General features: G+C 39.4%; 1 protein-coding gene across 5 annotated transcripts; it reads left to right on the top strand.

The window, feature by feature from the left end:
• Positions 1-2,641: 2,641 nt before the first annotated feature.
• gata3 (GATA binding protein 3) lies at positions 2,642-19,362 on the top strand. Of its 5 annotated transcripts, none has more exons than XM_079817232.1 (6): positions 2,642-2,957; positions 9,018-9,378; positions 10,396-10,929; positions 13,129-13,274; positions 15,028-15,153; positions 17,953-19,362. In XM_079817232.1, the coding sequence occupies exons 2-6, from the start codon at positions 9,150-9,152 to the stop codon at positions 18,241-18,243; spliced, it is 1,326 nt and encodes a 441-aa protein (XP_079673358.1). In that variant the 5' UTR covers positions 2,642-2,957; positions 9,018-9,149; the 3' UTR covers positions 18,244-19,362. The 5 variants fall into 5 exon arrangements, with proteins under 5 accessions (XP_079673358.1, XP_079673361.1, XP_079673360.1 ...); XM_079817235.1 differs by lacking the exon at positions 13,129-13,274 and adding an exon at positions 13,334-13,374 and having other exon boundaries at positions 2,684-2,957; XM_079817234.1 differs by having other exon boundaries at positions 2,794-2,957; positions 10,396-10,872.
• Positions 19,363-20,284: the final 922 nt, after the last annotated feature.

Genomic DNA, 20,284 nt, shown 5'->3' with positions numbered 1-20,284 from the left:
CTGGGCACGGAGCAGATAAGCGCCAGTCGTTTATAATTCTCCCCACCTTGGCCTAATATTTTCAAATCAAATCGGGAGGAAGAGGCAGCTGGAACAAAAAACAGGCTTATGGTTGTAGGGAGAGCACACGGTTGGAGAATGGTAAAACAGAGAGAGAGAGAGAGAGAGAGAGATGGGGAGAGAGAGAGAGAGAGAGAGAGGGAGAGAGAGAGAGGGGCAACACTGTGGCTATATGCACTGATTTTAACATTACATTCTGAAAAAATAATATTTTTGATGCCCCTCTTTCCCCAAAAAAGCCTATGGAATTAACTGTCAATGTGCAGTTTTTACCATATAGTGATGGTTTTGAACACAGTATAATGGTCAATAATGGCAATAATAAAACCTTCGGGTGGCTAACACGAATAAGATCTATAGCGACTGATAAACATGCGATAAATTAATACGGTTAGGCGCAAATTGAGAGGCTGTCCAAACAACTCGACTGAGCGACACATTGGCTCAAAGTGTTTAAACAGACCACCCCGCTTTCTGCTGCTGAAATTAATCGCTTTATAAACGTGATATCATAATCCCCTGCTCTATCTGCCGATAAGACTGAGAGAGTTATAAATACCAAAAGCATAAATAAATAAATTAGTGGAATAAACAGCGCTGTGTGTTAGTATCAAACTCAAGGTTTACACTTGGCTGTTGTCAGCTGTACTGTCACGCTGAGGTTCACGTCAACTATACGACATTAATCACTGATTTTCACGGCGCGAGAGGCAACAGTGTGTTTGTGTGGCCGGCGTGTGTGTGTGCGTGTGTGTTGTTAAAAAATATGCTCGCCACAGAATTGCCTTTCACACAAACCTTAAGAATAATATAAATAATATTGTGCATTTCCCCAAAACCTAACGCAAAATGCGTTTTCATTTTATTTACTTTATATTTCACACACACACAAGGTAGGCTAACTAATATTTGTTATATCTGCGAAATGGATGATGTCGATAAGTCAGTATTTTCCCCTGCAGATCAATCTTATTTATGGTATGCATTTCGAGATAAAAGATAATAAGAAAGGAGAGCAAATTGATTTTGAAAATTAATTTGCTCTCAAAAGAAATAGATTGAACTAATTAATTCAAAAATGTTTAAAACCGCCGTTGACGTTAATCTGTATTTATCATATTTATAATATGTTCTAATTATCTGTGCAATATTTCTTCATTTGACTTTTTTTTTGTTTTATTCCATCTATGCGCATTCATCATCGACGCATATTAAAAACATTTTTACATAGATATTAGGGTGCTGTTTATTTTACTAAGCACTTTATTTAAGACTGAGACAGATTATCAAATCATTATCTTCTGGATGTGCCTTAGCCTAATTCCATTATTAAATCAAATACATAACATTTGAGGATCTTCTTCTTGCTTTGGAAACATTGAATAATTCATTTTTTTAAAGAGCCTCGTTTTGGCTCGATGTTGCTGTAAGTTTATAGTGCCGTTTCAGTCAATTATCTTTAATTTACGACCTTAATTGAATTTCTTCTCCAAAGACAGATATTGGTGTGATCAGTTTACTGGCCTCAACGCAACGTGAGAGCAATTCACACACACAAGTCTTCTTTCTTTCTTTCTTTCTTTCTTTCTTTCTTTCTTTCTTTCTTTCTTTCTTTCTTTCTTTCTTTCTTTCTTTCTCTTTGTCATTTCCGTTTCACCGTCCTATCTCTTTTTTCTGTAACTCTCTGTCTCTTTGTTGCACATCATCGACCCCCCCCCCCCCCACCAAACCCCCCCATGAAGAGAACAGAAAGCCATTCCGTCAATAAATGGGCGTGTTACCCGAAACAGCTGCTTGTCATCTGCAATCAGCACATCACACGAAGAAAAACACTATGGTTGTATTTCGAATAGGAAGTGTTACTGAACCGCGATTACATTGCATGTGTTCTGATTTCTGACGTTCTCAAAGGCCTCTCAAAGGCTAAGACATTCTGTGAGTTACCACTGCAAACCTGCAACAGAATAGCCTATTTGTCCATATCTATATTTTACTGTAATATTTCAATATTGTCAAATGTCAGAAAGAGCGATAATCAAAAAATCTTAACCTAGGTCCTACTGATAATCTATAGATAATCACATCTGGATTTACCAAATATTTTGTTTAGGAATTGGCTGCAATTATCGAAACAGACGCATCATAATTCTGTAGCCTTCAGCATCTGCTTTAAATTGCTTTTATGAAGAATAGTTTATGTTATATAAATCACAAAACCTATCATATTTCTAGTAAAATAGCCTATCTCCTGGATAAAAATGTTAACCCGCGTGTTTTATTTCTTTCCGCGTATTTTATATAAAACACATGGAAAACATCATATCAGGTTCATTTCAACGAATATCGTATTAAAAAATAATTATAAAAAATGTATAGCTAACGCAAGAGTTTAATGAATAAGAAAAAGAAATTCAAATGGTCAAACCGTGTCAGGCGCTATCAGTCATCTCATGCATTATAAAGCATCAGTCTGGCATCTAACGGACTGCGTTATTACGGCTCAAGGAGAAAAGCGGCGTACCGAGCGCACGCGGGCGGTACCTGTTCCCTCTCCGCTGCCCGTGCGTCCACGTCCCCCTCTCTCTCTCTCTGTTAAAAAGGTTCATTACGGACGCGTGTGATCGCTCCCATTCAGATTAAGTGTGTGTTTTTACTCCGCAGCCTGCACCGACCCGGAAGAGCTCGCGCTTGGTGTACAGTAAGTACGGTAAGTGTGTGTGTGCGTGCGCGCGCGAGAGACGGAATGAGTGTGTGTATAGGCTAGAAGAAAAAAAAGGAGCCAGGTTTTTTCTCTCTCCTGCTGTAAATGCCATCGGCACTTCCATCTGTGTGTCACTTCACATCTGAAGCCCATCAGAAAAAAAACGCCTGACCACGCGTCAACCACAATTCCGCAGGTCAGTAAATATTCGGATTGATATTTTTCCATCGATTATTTGAACTAATTTCTAGCTTCTCTACAATTAGCCTAGCTCCCAGAAACTGTCGAATACATTGATTTGCTTCCATAGCGTTATGCATGCCAGTTCTTCTGATGCTTTGTCCCTCCATTTCATGTTTTTTGGTGCAAGATAGGCTACAATTGGGTTGCGGTTGTCTCTGTTTAATAAATTGATATTTTTTTCACATCGACACTCATGCTTGTTTTGTTCTGTATGAGGGTGGTACAGTCATTTAACAATTTCAGACGTGTAGATGACAACTCTCATGAGCTTATTCATTTCACCCGACATATATAGGCTATGCGTTTCACCAGCACCCACGTCCACTTTCCGTCAATTGGGGTGGGATTTTATGGACGCCCTTGTATTTTAAGAGTCATTTTCCCGCCTACCGTCCTCTAGATGAAGGATTTTAATGATCTATTACCACCTGAGTGTGAGCAAGTATGCTTCCCTTAACCCGTGAAATTGATCTGATTAGCCCCGCAATGGGTCATAAAGAGAAGTGGATTTGCTGAAACTGCGCTTCCAGTGTGTGTGTGTGTGTGTGTAGGGAGAAAGAGAGAGAGGAAGGCAGAAAGAGAGAGGATGCATTTGTGTTGCTGGTTTGAAGAGCATTGAAAACAGAAAGAAGAGGACGCGACATTAAGGCACATCATAGGCCGTCTTTCATGGGCGCAAGCTCGTTTGGTTTGCATTTGCATGTAGAGAGCAGCAGCTTCCATTGATTGGAGCTGAATGCGCGTAAAACAGCTGTTTCTCCCTGATAGCACGAGACCGGCCACTCCATTCAGCTGCACAGTGAAATGATCTGAAACCATGTCCTCAAATCAGCACTCGACCGAGAGGAAGAGATGCACTTTTGTTTGAACGACAATATTCCTGCGCTGCGCCTCTTTGTTTATGAAGTTGTTACATGCGACGTCCCAAAGAGCACCAGTGGAGATCAAATAAATATATTAGGCCCAAAGCAGGGGTGATGTTATACGAACAGACGGATTAATATTTCGAAGGCTAATATATCGGAGATGGATTAATGGGAACGAATAATAACGAATTAATTGTTTGGCCTGTTGCAGATAATGTCGAGTTTGCCATTATCAGCACCAAATGAAAACTGTCTTTAGATGCGGCAAATTATCAAAAACAAAACCTGCACTCGCGTATTTTCCCTCACACCTTTTTGTCAGTAGTTCTTAGAAATAAGTCAAACTCTCATTATGACACGACTATCAGAATTTCACCTCCTCGACTGGGTTCTAAGAATTTGCTGTATAACCTACATAGGCCACCATCACACAGCATGTGAATTCAGAAAGAAAGTTCGTTCTTGAAAAGACGAAGTACACGAGTCACAAAGTCTGCTTGAGTTATCCTTTATCTATCATCATTATTATTATTATTAATTACCCTATGTTATGTTTTCATTTTAAATTGTTTTCAATAATAGTTGTTGTTTTATAACATTAGCCCACTGGTATTACAAATACCAACACAATATTTCCCCCCCAAATTGCGTTTTACAGTTAAGCTCCTTTGTGATTTTCCACAGCTGGTAACTGAGAGGAGAAACGTTTTGTTGCTTAAAAATAAATGTGACGAACAAGCCCTTAAATGCGTGAATATTGCAAGTGCAGCGCTCATGTTTCGCTATACTGAACCCCCCTCCCCTGCCTTTATCATTCGGTAGCTGGGGTGAAGTGTGTGTCCTCTGGTTCACCCCGCTCTGTTTGGACAGCTTTACCTGGGCAGGCTAGGCCGACCCTTTCATCAAATCTCCTCATCTTCAACTGGCCACAGACGTCATGGAGGCTTGCGTTAAAATCTGATTCATCCCCATACAACCTAACGTGTGCATAGCCTATATGGAGGGTATATAAACACACACACGCACACATTATATATATATATATATATATATATATATATATATATATATATATATATATATATATATATATATATATATATATATATATATATATATATATATATATATATATATATATATATATATGATGTGTGTGTGACGTCTGTGGACATATATAGGCTATGGTGTGTGTGTGTGTGTGTGTGTGTGTGTGTGTGTGTGTGTGTGTGTGTGTGTGTGTGTGTGTGTGTGTGTGTGTGTGTGTGTGTGTGTGTGTGTGTGTGTGTGTGTGTGTGTGTGTAGCCTATGTATAACAAAAAAGAAGATAACAATCGCACTCGCCTCCACGATCAACCAAAAATGAAAGCGGATGAGAAAAGACAGTTGTTTTGATTATGTTTATTATACAGGCCTAATTAAATTGTATATCACAAAAAAAGGATAACAACAACAGTGCTGCTGCTACTAGCCTACTAATAAAAGCAGTTTCATGTTTTATTATTATTATTATTTTGCACCATGTTGTTTGTGATGGTTTCTACTGTCATGCTTTCGGATTTTATTATCTACACGGCCGTTCAGAAACACGCTTCACCAAAATTATTACAAAAGGCTTTTTATGTGTTTATAAATGGTGCTCGATAAAAACAAAGCGTGTTATCAGCGCACATCTTCTAACCCTTGTTATAGGATAGACTAAAATAAAACGGCCGGGTCTTAAGTTCTCACCCACAGTGAAAAGTGTGATGCCTTCTGATTTTAATCTGCCTTGCCTGACATAATCATTCACAAATTATCTACCCAATCTTCAACCTGACCCAGTATCGTTGTCTACCACCGATTTACTGTGCCGTCAATGAATCAGCCTGATGGTGGCCCGAGCTAAAAAGAATGGGTCTGATATATATATATATATATATATATATATATATATATATATATATATATATATATATATATATATATATATATATATATATATATATATATATATATATATATATATATATATATATTTGTATATATATATATATATATATATATATATATATATATATATATATATATAAACAATGTATGTGTGTGTTTCACATTTAGTTATCTATATGATTTTATATAGGCAGGCTAACCTAGGCTATATATAATATATAGCCTGTGTAGGCTAGCATATAGATTTTTTTTATTTATTATTTAGCCAATTTTTTTTCTCTCTCTTTCCCTTGTGTAACACGTTACAGCTGTATAATGGGATTGTACTCCATATTTTGTTTTGACAGCCCGAAGTATGATAAATGGCAACATTTTCTTGTGAGGGCGCCTCGAATACTTCCCAAACTCTGACACATCGTGTATGTAGCGTTCGGAACGGCTTCCATCCATGTCCCGCGCACTAAGCTTAAGACATTCAGTCAAGAAACAAAACACATAATCAGGATTTCACTTTTACCGTCGCGTGTTGCCTTCGAGTACCTCTAATGTACGCTCGCGCGCGGGATAATAGCTCGCGCGGATCATTACACGCGTCCGCTGACAGCTCGACAATGACAGTGAGCCAGTGCAACACTTTCCATCCAACTTCGATCTTTACTAGCGAAAGAAGAGGCTTTCCTCTTCGTTCGGGAGGGAGAGAAAATGCACATTTCCTGAATAAGCATTTTCAATCAGTTTTTCTTCAAATATGTTGTTTTTTTAAGCTTAAGGAATTGAAATTATTGTAGCCTATATTTTATTATATAAAATAGAATGTATTACTCGCTTTATTTTTCATTTGAAAACGCATTATTTGAGTAGCACATGGATTTATCGTTTTCTGGACACCTAGAAATTAGTAGGCTACTATCGCGAGAGAAACACAAGCTTGCAGAGCACATATTTTACCTCCAATGCGTAGAGTATATTTCCTGCCTGTTTACTGACGTCACGTCCAGCGGCGTCGGCAGGGCTGGCCATCATCTCAGCGCATTACGGAGCATCAAACGAGCAGCCCAATTACATTTTGTCAATCCGTGGGGACGGGTCGGCCAACCCGGAGCATTACAGACAAAATAGTATCACCCTAAGGGCCAAGCCCCCTTATTACAGTACAGTAAAAGCGAATAATCTACCTGACTGCTCCCTAATGTGGCATCTGTCAGAATAAATACGTTCACATATTAAGGTTAAAGTTTTAACCGCGCATTCTGAAACGCTAATGTATTTGCATCGCGTTACATGTAATGGCCTCTTAAATGAATAATGATGCAGTCGTTCGGTTGGTGTCCTTCAAGGAATACCCTAAAGAACACAAGACTTCAGCAGCCGGGGAAAGCCTGTGTTTAAAGTGCGGGAAGAGAGAAAGGACTATGTCGCAGTCAGGGTTTAAGAGCCTCTTTTGAACACTCATATAGGGAACCATTAGAAAAACGTGCTTGTCACCGCGAGAGGACGCACTGTCACAGTTTAAAAGAGAATACACTCCACAGAAGCTGCCACTGATAACACACACAGTCATATAGACCCAAAAGACAGCAGGCCACAGCAGGAACGATGGTTCCCTTTAGGACATGTTGATAGTTCCGTATTTCTATTTGTATTTATTGTTATGCATCGAAGCAACCTTAATAAATACTTCCCAAAAAAATCAGTTTAAGAAATAATGTTGGGAGAGATTGAGAAGACATGTTTATGTTTCTAGTTCAGACGCTGCCATGGTCCTGATTTATATTCTTATACTTTATATGCTTTTATCCTACACTCTCAGAACAAATGATATAAAAGCTGTCAATTGGACTATATCCTTTCAAACAAAATCCAATATACCATTTAGTTATTAAAATTGACTATTTGGGTACAAAGGTGTAGCCTACCTTTTGAAAGGGTATATAGCTTACCACCCCAGGGACAGCTTTTGTACCTTTTTTTCTGAGAGATGTTTTACCTTTTTTATTTGTGACCATGGATCACAAAACCAGTCATAAGGGTCTTTACCAGTCATAATACATTATTTGAAATTGAAATAAATATTCTTTCCATTGATGTATGGTTTATTAGTAGCCTATAGTACAATAGTTGTCAGAGATACAACTATTTCAAAATCTGGAATCTGAGGGTGAAAAAAAATCTAAATATTGAGAAAATCGTCTTTAAAGTTGTCCAAATGAAGTCCTTAGCAACGCATATTACTAATAATAATACAATTTTTTTATATTTACGGTAGAAATTTACAAAATATCTTCATGGAACATGATCTTTAGGCTTCTTAATGTCCTAATGATTTTGGCGATAATTTTGACACATACAATGTATTGTTGGCTATTGCCACAAATATACTTTGCTACTTATGACTGGTTTTGTGGTCCAGGGTCACATTTATGAACCAATTTTTATTTATGATTTTTTTTAAACCAAGCCTAAATATTAATTTCATAACCTAAAATGCATTTTATCGTGCTTGTGTTTTTATCTGTAGTGTGTTTAACATCTACACGTTCAGACGTCCACTCAAAAAAATTAAAATACTCCATGTATATGAATGGGAAGCAGAATTGGGCGCAGCTCCTGGTCATCGTTCCCTGGCCCACTTTATTCAATTAGTCCAGGCTGTTGGGCCCCGCCCCTGCTGATGACACCACAGACCCTCCTTAAGTTGCGTCGCGCCACAGCTGTCTGCGAGCATTGAGCTGACTGGCGCCATCCTGAAAGAATGCCTTCACTGTAAAAAAACACAGAGAGAGCAGTGCATTCAGAGACAGAGGGAGTGAGCACTAGAGAGAGAGAGAGCGAGAGAGAGAGATAGAGGGAGGGATGGAAATAGAGTAAGAGGGAAGAGAGTTACTACTGCGCATAAACACAGATTTGATCAAACTTGTGTTCAGTCATAAGGCAGAAAACTTATCCAGATCGACCCGGCTCGGCCTGAACCGTCAAGCTCACTTGTTGAGTCTACGCAGCGCAACTGAAAAACTTGCGGAACTTGACGCGCGTTTGGATGCGTACGCGGACTTATGACCAACAATAGTATAAATGCATTTGACTTTCAGAAGTTAATGCGCGTTTATTGAACGGACGGATCCAGTTTATACGAGCTTCTGACGATTTGCCAATGACAGAAAGAACACAAACGAACGGGTGGACTTTGTAAAACAAATTGTCTTGTTCAATTTCAGGTGATCGGAAGTAAAAAAATAAAAAATCGAACCAGTGGATTAAACAAAGGAGGAGTTTGGACATTTTTGAACTTTCGTGTTGTGTGTATCGGTGACTGTATGAACGTTTGCTAAAAAAAGAAAAAGAAAACGATGGAAGTAAGTCCGGAGCAACCCCGTTGGATGACCCATCATCACCCGGTCATTAACGGCCAGCATCCCGAGACACACCACCCAGGACTGGGGCACTCCTACATGGACCCGTCGCAGTATCCCCTCGCGGAAGATGTGGATGTATTGTTTAATATCGACGGACAGAGCAACCACCCGTACTACGGGAACTCGGTTCGGGCCGTGCAGAGGTACCCTCCGCCACCTCACAGTAAGTAGGCTAGGCTATACGAAACGAGTCCTAATTTTATTATGAGTTATTTTCACCTTATTATTCTATGCTCTAACTCTGAATTAATAAAATGTATGACAGAAACTGCTTAGGATTGCACTAAAAATTCAGATGACTGTTTGCGTGTGGCTTACCTGAAGTGGTGTGTCACTGGTTTCACATCTTTCTAGTATTCTATGGTTATTTTACATTTTAGGTTATACAATAATTGTGTGATATTATATAATGCAATGTATTCCGTTAATTTGAGAAATCCTTTAATTGAATTAACATGTGATCAAACAGTTGATATATATTAGGCTGTGTTGGTAAAAATATGTTATAATCTAGCTATATTTAGGTGAATATTTATATTAGCACTAGCTTATTGGAATTTAATTGAATTATTATTATTTTTTTAATCAGTCTTTAAATCATGAAGTGCATTTTCTCGCAATGTAGGCTACTTGAATTTTAGAGCGGAAGAAAAAATGCATTAATTTATTGACATGACTTCCTGAGCGGAATGGGGGAAAGCGTGACCTTTTTTCTCGATTGCATTGCCCTATCTCTAAACATATCAAACATTTCCAAATCCGTGCATCATCAGTAGATACTGGTGGGTACGATATCGAAAGTCGTTTGAAAGTGCGAAACTCGTGAGGGATGTTAATTGGGACCCTTCTCAGCGCCATCGAAAGCCTCTGAGAGTAATGTAGGCCTTTACGTGCAGTTTCACTGTTTAGTCATTTAGTCAACTTGCACTAGTTCTTTTATGCAATAAAATGCCTTTGCCTAAAAAAGGTTTCAACGCCTAAAAATAAAAGATAGGTGTGAACGTAAAAATATGTACTTGTACAAATATTTACGTTGACCGTGTTTTTGTGTTGGCTTTGCAAATATTTATTAAATACAGAAATGAATTGTGTTTCCAAAACACATGTTATCTTAATGTGACGAATCCCACAGCCCCACCTCGTCCTGTCCTAACAGCAGGCTTGTCTTTTGTTTCCGCAGGTAGTCAGGTGTGTCGCCCATCCTTGCTGCACGGCTCTCTTCCTTGGCTCGATGGAAGTAAACCTATCGGCTCTCACCACAGTACCTCCCCCTGGAACCTCGGGCCTTTCCCCAAAACCTCCATACATCACAGTTCCCCTGGGCCTCTGTCCGTCTACCCCCCAGCCTCCTCCTCCTCGCTGTCCGCTGGCCACCCCAGCCCACACCTCTTCACCTTTCCCCCCACTCCACCCAAAGATGTGTCCCCTGACCCCTCAATTTCCACGTCAGGCTCGGGCTCATCCGTACGGCAGGAGGACAAAGAGTGCATTAAGTACCAGGTGTCTCTGGCCGAAAGCATGAAGCTGGATTCGGCTCATAGTCGGAGCATGGCCTCTATCGGAGCGGGCGCGTCCTCCGCGCACCATCCCATCGCCACTTACCCTTCCTATGTGTCCGATTACGGGCCGGGGCTCTTTCCACCAAGTAGCCTGATAGGTGGGTCCCCTTCTAGTTATGGTTCCAAAACGAGACCAAAAACAAGGTCCTGTTCAGGTAGGCGTGCGCTTTACTACCCTTTGATTTTACTAACATAATCATAATCAGATCATTCAGCCATGAGATCTATTATTGTGCAATTGCCATTCTTTTCGTTTTCCTCAAAAACAGCCTCCCAGGTTATCAATTCCCAGACTATTGATTTGGTTCTGGATATTTATTTTTTGTCTGTGCCAAGGCTTGGCTATCAAATTTGGGCACAGTCCACATCCCTTGTTCAAAAAGCACCAATGGCTCCACTCTTTAAATCTGACGTGATTTATGATAAATAAGACAACGTTTTATATTTAAATGAATATGGAATTTATATTATTATTATTATTATTATTATTATTATTATTATTATTTTGAGCTAGTTTAGAATCCTGTTCGCCTAATTAATTTATGATATTTTTATTGTGGTATCAATTTAAAATAATCAATGCGCAACAGACTTTCTCTTTCACATAAATGAAAGAGTTGTTAACACGCCCGCCTTACACTATTCCATTATTATATTCCGCTTTGGAGAATATTATATCTAATGTCGTCTGGCTACAAAGCGGAATTAGCTTCCCTGATTTATTAAACGTCGCTCAGCATATGCACATTTAAAACGGAGCGCTAGGGTTTTCCGGATGTAGATGTTATGTGTGTGTGTGTGTGTGTGTGTGTGTGAGTGTGTGTCTCATCTCTTGCTCCTCTTGTGCCTCGCAGTGCACGGCCCCATCTCTCTCGCGTTTATATGTTTAAGCTAATCCAATTATTTTCAGACTGCTGCACGCGACAGTTGCATTGTTTACTTTGCGCAGAAACTTTGATAGAGTCCGGATGCGCCGCGGATCGCTCGGAATAACGAATGAGCTGGCGCAATGCACGGCCGACATGCACAGACAGAGTGTTATCCAAACACACAGAGAAAATGATTTCAAAAGGTCAACCAGCTTTTTGAATGCGATTAGCTGCTCCCATTTTATAGCGATTGATTTCTATGATACATACATATCTATTCAGCTCTTTTATAGGCTAATTTAACTTGTGCGTTACTATTTTTTATTTAAGTTTCTACATTTTAGATAGCCTACAGATTATTAATTAAATGATTGTGTAAATAAGTATTTTGCACAGCATGTGAGTAGCACACACACACAAGTATTGTTCTTTTTAGGTTTTGTTTTTGAAGCAAAACATGTGTAGCTCGCTCCTTTATAGATGCAGCAAAGCACTCTGTTATTACGTGTGTCACTATCTGTGGTAATGTGCTCGCGAGCTTTGTGGGTTTGGGGCAGTTTGTAGAGCAAAATGAGGGCAGAAATGCTGCTGGGTGCAGGGAGGGGTGGGGGGGTGCACGGCTAGGTTGTTTTTCGTTTCAGCGGAGCGACCGGAGGCGTGGGTCACTGAACATGTGAAGCGCGCGCCCTTCACCTGTCAGTCAAACGGAAAGAATGCCAATCAAACGCTACGGTGTTTTAATTACGTAAAGAGAGCAGGTTACACAATGAGTTAATTAGACCGACGCGTCCACTTACTGCTACCGAATCTATTTAACACGATTTCAGCCATATAGCCTAAAATCTACTTTTTAACATATCATAATAATTATTCCTAGTCACGTGGTTTAATGAACCGGGAGGTTGTTTCTTTGGAAATTGAGTCTTTATCCAGCTAGAATATAGGCTACATTTGCGATTCCCTATAATGAATGATGCAGTATTTTCAACGCGAGCATGATACGTTTGATAAACATTTCTGAAGATCTCTGAATACATTTTTTTCACAGCATTGCCTACTTTGAACCGCTAAGTTATTTGTAGATCTTATCAGATGATGTCATATTTGACGATTGAGAAGTTAAGCTCAGTGATGTCATATTAGATAATGTTTTATTTGGTAATGCATTAATAATAATAACAATGAGTTATTAATGCATTTCCATGTTCATTTTATATCAATGCGAATTTTGAGCCTGTGTGTGTATTTTGATATGAAAAATAATGAATGTGTAATATGAATACAATTATTGGTAATTATTTTGTGTGTATTATGGGTAAAATGATGTTTAATAATATTCTGTTTTTAACAAATCATGGCCACTGGTGTTTAGTATGCTCACTAGTGGCATGGCCTAAGATTGTGTAGTTGTGCTTGTGCATGGAAGTGTGTTTTAGTGGTTCTAAAAAATCAGTTGTGCATGCGTGTGTGTGTCTCTGTTGGCAGAGGGTAGAGAATGTGTTAACTGCGGGGCCACCTCGACTCCTCTGTGGCGGAGGGATGGCACCGGTCACTATTTGTGTAACGCCTGCGGACTATACCACAAGATGAACGGACAGAACCGACCCCTCATCAAGCCCAAGCGGAGGCTGGTATGTTGCTCTATAGCAGTGTATTAATGACACTTCTGTCTTTCTCTTTCTCTACCCAGGAAGAAGTGTTAGCTGCAAGAAATTGACTCGCCAAGCGCAGGTCTCGTTTCTTTTAGATTAAGCAATAGCAGTTATTATTATTATTATTATTATTATTATTATTATTATTATTATTATTATTATCATCAATAATAATAATGATTTTTTCTTTTTCTTGGTTATTTATTTATTTATTTATTTATTATTTATTTATTTATTTATTTATTTATTTTTATTCCCCCCACCCCCGCTCGACACAAATCCCCAACCAATTTTATTTTATCACAAATATTGCTGACACTGTTTCTACTTGTCAGCATAACGAAATTTGTCACAGAGAGACTTAAAAGTGTAGTGAAACGAGCGCTTATCTCAAATGAGTAGCTACGCGTAGGAGGCGATAAGCTCGAACAGGTCAAATATGTCTGCAGAAATTAGGTTCAATTCTGACAATACGCCATTCATCAGGGACACTGTTTCACAGGGATTTAATAAATGAGCGAGAGAGAGAAAACTCTGCGTTTTCAATGGCCTGGCAGCAGCAGACACGTCTCTCTTCGGGCTTTGGATAGAGCCGAGGCTCTTGAGGCGCAGAGAAATAGTCCGAGCGCTGCTATTTTGGCATTGGCCTTCTCTCCCTCTCTAATGTGAAAAGCCGACTTCCCAGGAAAAGACTGGCGGATATCTGAGCGCTGCAGATAAAACTCCTCGAACAACAGCGCTCGCTCCCGTAGTCTAAACATACGGGCGAGAACGCGCAGACATGGAGTCACGACTTCAGATTGATCTTCACTGAGCCCAAATAGGCTACTAAGGAAAATAATAGCATGAAGAGGAATAAAACAGGATAAATAAAACAAGCCTAATTTATTTGAATTTAATTCATTTGGAAATACGATTTAGCTGTGTTTTATCATTCTCAAGCGAGTCCGATCGAAGAAAAGCAACAACAGCCAATCACAATAAGCAGCATTTGACACTACCGTCGCCTATTATGACGCTTCGACAACGCCAATCAATTATTAAGTGAAATTGAATTAAACGACGCATTAATGAATCATTTGTCATTACTTCAGCATTTCTGTATTAACCCTAAACGCATATGCTTTGTTCCCCCTCCCCAGTCAATTTCAAAATATGTTGCTGATCCCTACAAATTCATTGCATTTCTTTTGAGTTTTCCTTTCCCCCCATTGTTTTATTTTTTTGTTTGTTTTACTTATGATAATTGATTATGTCAGTAACTGCTTATAATTAATAATTCTAACTGCTTTTAATCAATGCATGTTAATTTAGAGCAAGCTATTTTAGTGCAGCATATTGATGTGAATAAAGATGGCTAATATCTAACTGAAGGGTGATGTTTAAACGTGGATCCATTTCATGCAGAGCCGCTGTTTCTCCATCATTTAACGGGAAAATGTCATCAGCTTTAATGGGCACTATTTAAACCAGCGCTTTCATGTCCTCTGTAAATATTTAGGTTTGAGAGGGCATGTGTGCAAGGCACTATTTTTACCCGAGAGTTTAAGGCACCAGTGTTATGGAGATCTCTTTTCCTCTCACATAGTTCTGCATCGCTTAAAACCATTTGCAAGCTCAGGAAACAGGAGGGTTGGGGGCCATTAGCACTGTAGGAATGTAATCATCATCTTAAGTTATTATATTATAAGTGTAATAACCGTGATTCTCTCTCTTTGTGTCTGTCCATCAGTCTGCTGCCAGACGAGCAGGGACCTCATGCGCAAACTGTCAAACGACCACGACGACACTGTGGAGGAGAAATGCGAACGGCGATCCCGTCTGCAATGCCTGCGGCCTCTATTACAAATTACACAATGTAAGCTCCATAGCTGTCTTACACTTATCTAGTAAGATATTTTCTATCTTCTCTTTGCATGATGGCACCTTTCATGTCATGCCATTTCTTTCTTTCTTTCTTTCTTTCTTTCTTTCTTTCTTTCTTTCTTTCTTTCTTTCTTTCTTTCTTTCTTTCTTTCTTTCTTTCTTTCTTTCTTTCTTTCTTTCTTTCTTTCTTTCTTTCTTTCTTTCTTTCTTTCTTTCTTTCTCTCTTTTTTTCTTTCTTTCTTTCTTTCTTTCTTTCTTTCACAACATTCACAACATTGTGAGAAGTGAAAGGCTCATGCATTGACTACTCAAAATTGACTACGGATTTATGTTAATCAATCACACCCGTTTAATTTTTATCTTTCCATTGAAAAAGTAGCTTTTTTCCCTAGGCCTGTCTGATTGGCCCTTCTATAGTATTGCGATTTACAAACCCCAGGGACATCTTAACCCATTCTAAACGTTTTTTAAACGTTCCCCAATGGTTTCAGGACTTTTGAGTCAATTACCCACTGAGATTTGTTTCGTTCTTCCTCATATTATTATTTATTTTTTTGCTATTATGTTGGAGATAAACTGCTAGTACCGTTGTACTATTGAATTACACTTCAGTTGCTGGTATTTCTATGTCAAACATATGCCGGGGAACATTTTCATTCTACCTAATCAGCTCTGGTATCCTGTATCATCACACTTTGAGGCCCCACGCTCCTGTTACACTCCCCTACTAGTCACGCAAAAGCTCCCTTTTAAATCATTTTGCCATGTTGGTTTTGACTGTTTCGTAAGAATTCGAGAAAAAAATCCCCTAAACTTGACCTAGCTTATCAGGGAAACAAATAACATGTATTACCGTATTAAACATCCAAGAGTTTGGGTAATTGGAAAAATAGTTTGTTTTGGGATGTCGTATTTTCTGTTAAGGCCGGCCTGCTTTGAATCGAATTCCAGATTTTGCCTGCTAAATTAAGCGGAGTGTTCTTCACTAAACTCGCATGTTTGCATTATCACAACCACTCCCATCTCTCATTGAGCCGACAGGGGTTTGTCATAAGAACTGATTTGTGATTGTATTTGTATGTCTGTCAGTCTGGGGTTAGACTTCTGCCCCATTTCCTTCTCAATTTCTTTCTGTGGTCATTTTAAGCCCAAAAAAAGCATAACTGAACAATGTATAAGAGTGGTTTTAATAGCCGACAGCTATAAGCATGTGTTTTCTGTGATGCCCAATGGAGATGTTTTAAATTAACAGTTTCGCTTTGGGGTGTGAGTTCACACACATACGCACACACTGGCACACTCACATTTACACTAGTGGTTGGCCAATATGGGTTTTCCGATAACAGACGTCAATGCAGATATTTAGAGTACAGTGTGGCTGAATTTTTTTGCAGATATATATTTGATATAATCCAGTTCGTTTTTAACAAATTAGTACATTGCTGAAGTGAATGATTAGATTCAACATATACAACATTTACTCAAAATGTATCAATCTTTTCTAAATCAAATGGTGAAATAATGGTAGAAAGTTCACGGTGTATTAAGTCTCAAAAACAATCAAATTCATTAACATCATAAACAAATACTTCTTAGTATCACTTAACAGCTCTTGTACAAAGCTTCTAGAGTGTTTTGAGACAGAGAGAGAGAGAAAGAAACAGTCCAGTTCTGGGGTGAAAGTGGCAGGCTTTGGCAGACGGTTGTGGCAGTGCTACTGCGCTTGAACCTGGCTGGCCAGAGTCTGGGGTTTCTCTCTTTGGCAAGACCGGCACCGTCCATGCCTAACGTCAGGGAACCAGAGGCTAAATCCAGCCTAGTCCTGATATGACCCGACACTCACACTCGTATGTACAGACACGCTCGCTCGAACAAAGACACCGGCATATCTGTGTTATAATGAAGCTCTATTACATACCATCAGAACATGCTTGGACTCAATAAAGCATTAAAGGGTCTCACGATGAGTGTGTAAAGTGACCCTTATTGTTTAACCAAATCCTAATCCCAGAAACCGCGATTTAAAAGAGGTGTCAGCTTCCAACTTGCCCGTAGGAAGGAGAAATTGTAAACGAGATCTGTTTAATATCTCAATTGTTTCTTCAAGACAGCAATTACAGAGATTAGATGGAGAGAATATTACTTTTGCTTAAAGGGATAAGTCACCCCAAAAAAATGAATATTCTGTCATTAGTTACTCGTTTCAAACCTGTATGAGTTTCTTTCTTCTGTGGACCACAAATTAAAATAATTTAAAGAACGCTTTTACTGTATTTGTCCATAAAATGGATGTCAACGAGTCCAAAACAACATCGGACTCCTTTGACTTTCATTGTATGGACATGAAGAAGAAAAAAAAAAGTCAAACAGGCTTGGAACTACACGCGGTTGACTTCTCAGATGTTTCTTGAAATGACTCAAACTGTGCTCCGATACCAAAGTCTAAGATATCATCAAAAGTCCGAAATTTCATTATGAACTCCTTATTCCAAGAGCTATGCTATCCACATTAATTTGACCATATATCAACAACTGCGTCCTTTGTGTCTATTTTTATTTCTCATTAGGAATTTTTAGGAGAAACATCTGAGATTAAGTTAATACTTGAAAGAAACATAAATGGATTTAGGTCTTCAGAAATATGGAGGACCGATCTCTTTGCAATAAAGTGTTCCTCTGGATGTGTTATGAAAATCTAAATAATGTGGACATTTTTCCATTATGCTCCTGTCTTATGTAAGCGGGACGGTCCCGTGGCCATTACTAAAATCTGTCGTCTCTCTCCTCGCAGATCAACCGACCACTCACCATGAAGAAGGAGGGCATCCAGACCCGGAACAGGAAGATGTCCAGCAAGTCCAAGAAGAGCAAAAAGTCCCATGATAGCATGGACGATTTCTCCAAAAACTTGATGGAAAAGAACCATTCCTTCAGCCCAGCCGCCCTGTCGCGTCACATGACCTCGTTCCCTCCCTTCTCGCACTCCGGCCACATGTTGACCACGCCCACCCCCATGCACCCCTCTTCCAGCTTGTCCTTCGCCCCCCACCACCCCTCCAGTATGGTGACGGCGATGGGCTAGAGCACCCTGCTACCTCCGACCGCCTAATCTCCTCACGGTGGACGTCTCAAAGCACCGTTAACCTTGAAGCCTGTCACCCGCCGCAACCCTCCGACCTTGAACCAGCTCTCTCACATGACCCCCCCTCGAGACCCCTTCTCTACTTCGGTATGCCCTGCTTAAACCCCCCCTACCCCGCATTATGAGGGAGAGACAGTGAGAATGAAAGAGAAAAGACAATAACTTTCTTCATCGCACCTCCAATCATGAAGCCTCGCGCTGATGTCAACCTTCATTTGTGTACAAATGCCATCTTTCCTGTGGGCATCAAGGCACAACCATTACGAGACTTTAAAATAAGCTTCTCTAATTCCCAAACCTGCTCCTTTTCTTCTTCTACGCATCTCCTATTCTTCACCCCCCCCCCTCCCCGTGAGACATGAGGAATCGAGCTGTGAATGACAACAGGAGATGAACTCTGCATATATTTGTAAAAATAAAATGTCTGAAATACATTTAATGAAGACTTTTTAAAGAGCAAAATGAAAAAAGGCGAGGACAGGAAATGCCCGTGGGCAGCTAACGATAAGAAGGGTACGACTTAAACCTTGGAAGATGGAACGGCGTGGCGACGTGGCCACGATTTCTATCCGAATGATGAAAAAAGTAGGAGACGAGAAGTAGGGAGAAGAAAAGTAGAAAGGAAAGGGTGTGTAATGCATTAAAACTTGTAGTCAGGTCTGTTTTGCAGACTTCCAGCTACTCTTCTGGATGTGTTATAGGTCTTGGGCAATTGGTTTGTGTTCCCACACACATACACACACACACACACACACACACGCACTCACACACAGACACACACGCACGCACACACAGACATCTGAAAGACTTCTTTGGGCCCAGGTTATATGCATTGTGAAAAAAGTTCCTGTATTTGTTATTTGTATGTATAATTCAGAGTACCAAAAATACGAAAGAAACAAAGATGTAGAATTATTTCTTTATGTAATGCAGACTGAATGGTTGTACAAATTTAATAATCACTAGTGTAAAAAAAGACTTGCTTTTTGTTGCGTAATTTTTTTTCCTCTTTGAAAATAATAAACTAGTTTAATCTCTGTTGACATCACACGAGAACGCAACGGCGGACGCTTTTGTGCGTGTTTGCATACGACTTTGTGTGTGAATGCGAGAGTGAGCTTTTGTGGGTATATGTCACTACGAATGTGTGATATCTGACACATGGTTTTTTGCTAGCCACAAGGACACCTCTAGATTTACCCAGAATGCCTCTGGCTGCATACCAACAGGAAGCCTAGAAATAAACAGACATGTTGTGAGGGACTCGACTCCACACAGCCTAACTGTGTGAACTGTGTAAACTCCTCATGCTACCAGTTTGATTTTGACATTCCATCAACACCGCTGTTAGCATGCCAGTCACACCAGAAAGGCTTTTTGAACATGTCAGGACAGAAATAAGAGTATTTGCGGTCAGGAGACTGAAATTCGTCTTTCCGTCCAATTTATGATGAAAATAAAATCGGTAACCATTTTGAAGAACTGTGTATAAACAATTTGACAATAACTAAATCAATCCATAGCGATAAAACACGTCACATAATGTACATTTCAATGAAAAACGTAACCTAAGCAAATTGTATGTTTCTCTTCACTTCAAAAAACCGTCAAAAACAATGTAGTCCGGTGGGGATACTTGATTTCAAGTCGATCAACGATACTGCAAAAGGAATGAAGCAATTCAGTGATGAATATGGCAATGAAATGTATATTTGTATAGAGAGAGAGCAATAGAGAGAGAGCAGTCACTTATCTTTACAGTTAAAGACAACTTGTAAGAGAGCCAAGTACAAAAAAAAAAGCATGGTTAACAGAAGCAAAGCCTTATGGGTAGAATAGTGCAAGAAAAAAAATACCCTCAACCTGTGGCTGCTACTACACAGTAAATTGTAGAAAAAGAAACTAATAAGGCTGCAAAAAGTGGTTTTGTGGTGCGATGAGGCCTAAGTTGGCATCTCAAGGGTAAGTTTTCAGTGCAATT

Source organism: Gobio gobio, assembly GCF_949357685.1.
Source record: "Gobio gobio genome assembly, chromosome: 5".
Taxonomy (NCBI): Eukaryota; Metazoa; Chordata; class Actinopteri; order Cypriniformes; family Gobionidae; genus Gobio; species Gobio gobio.
This window is presented reverse-complemented; position numbering and strand designations above follow the sequence as displayed.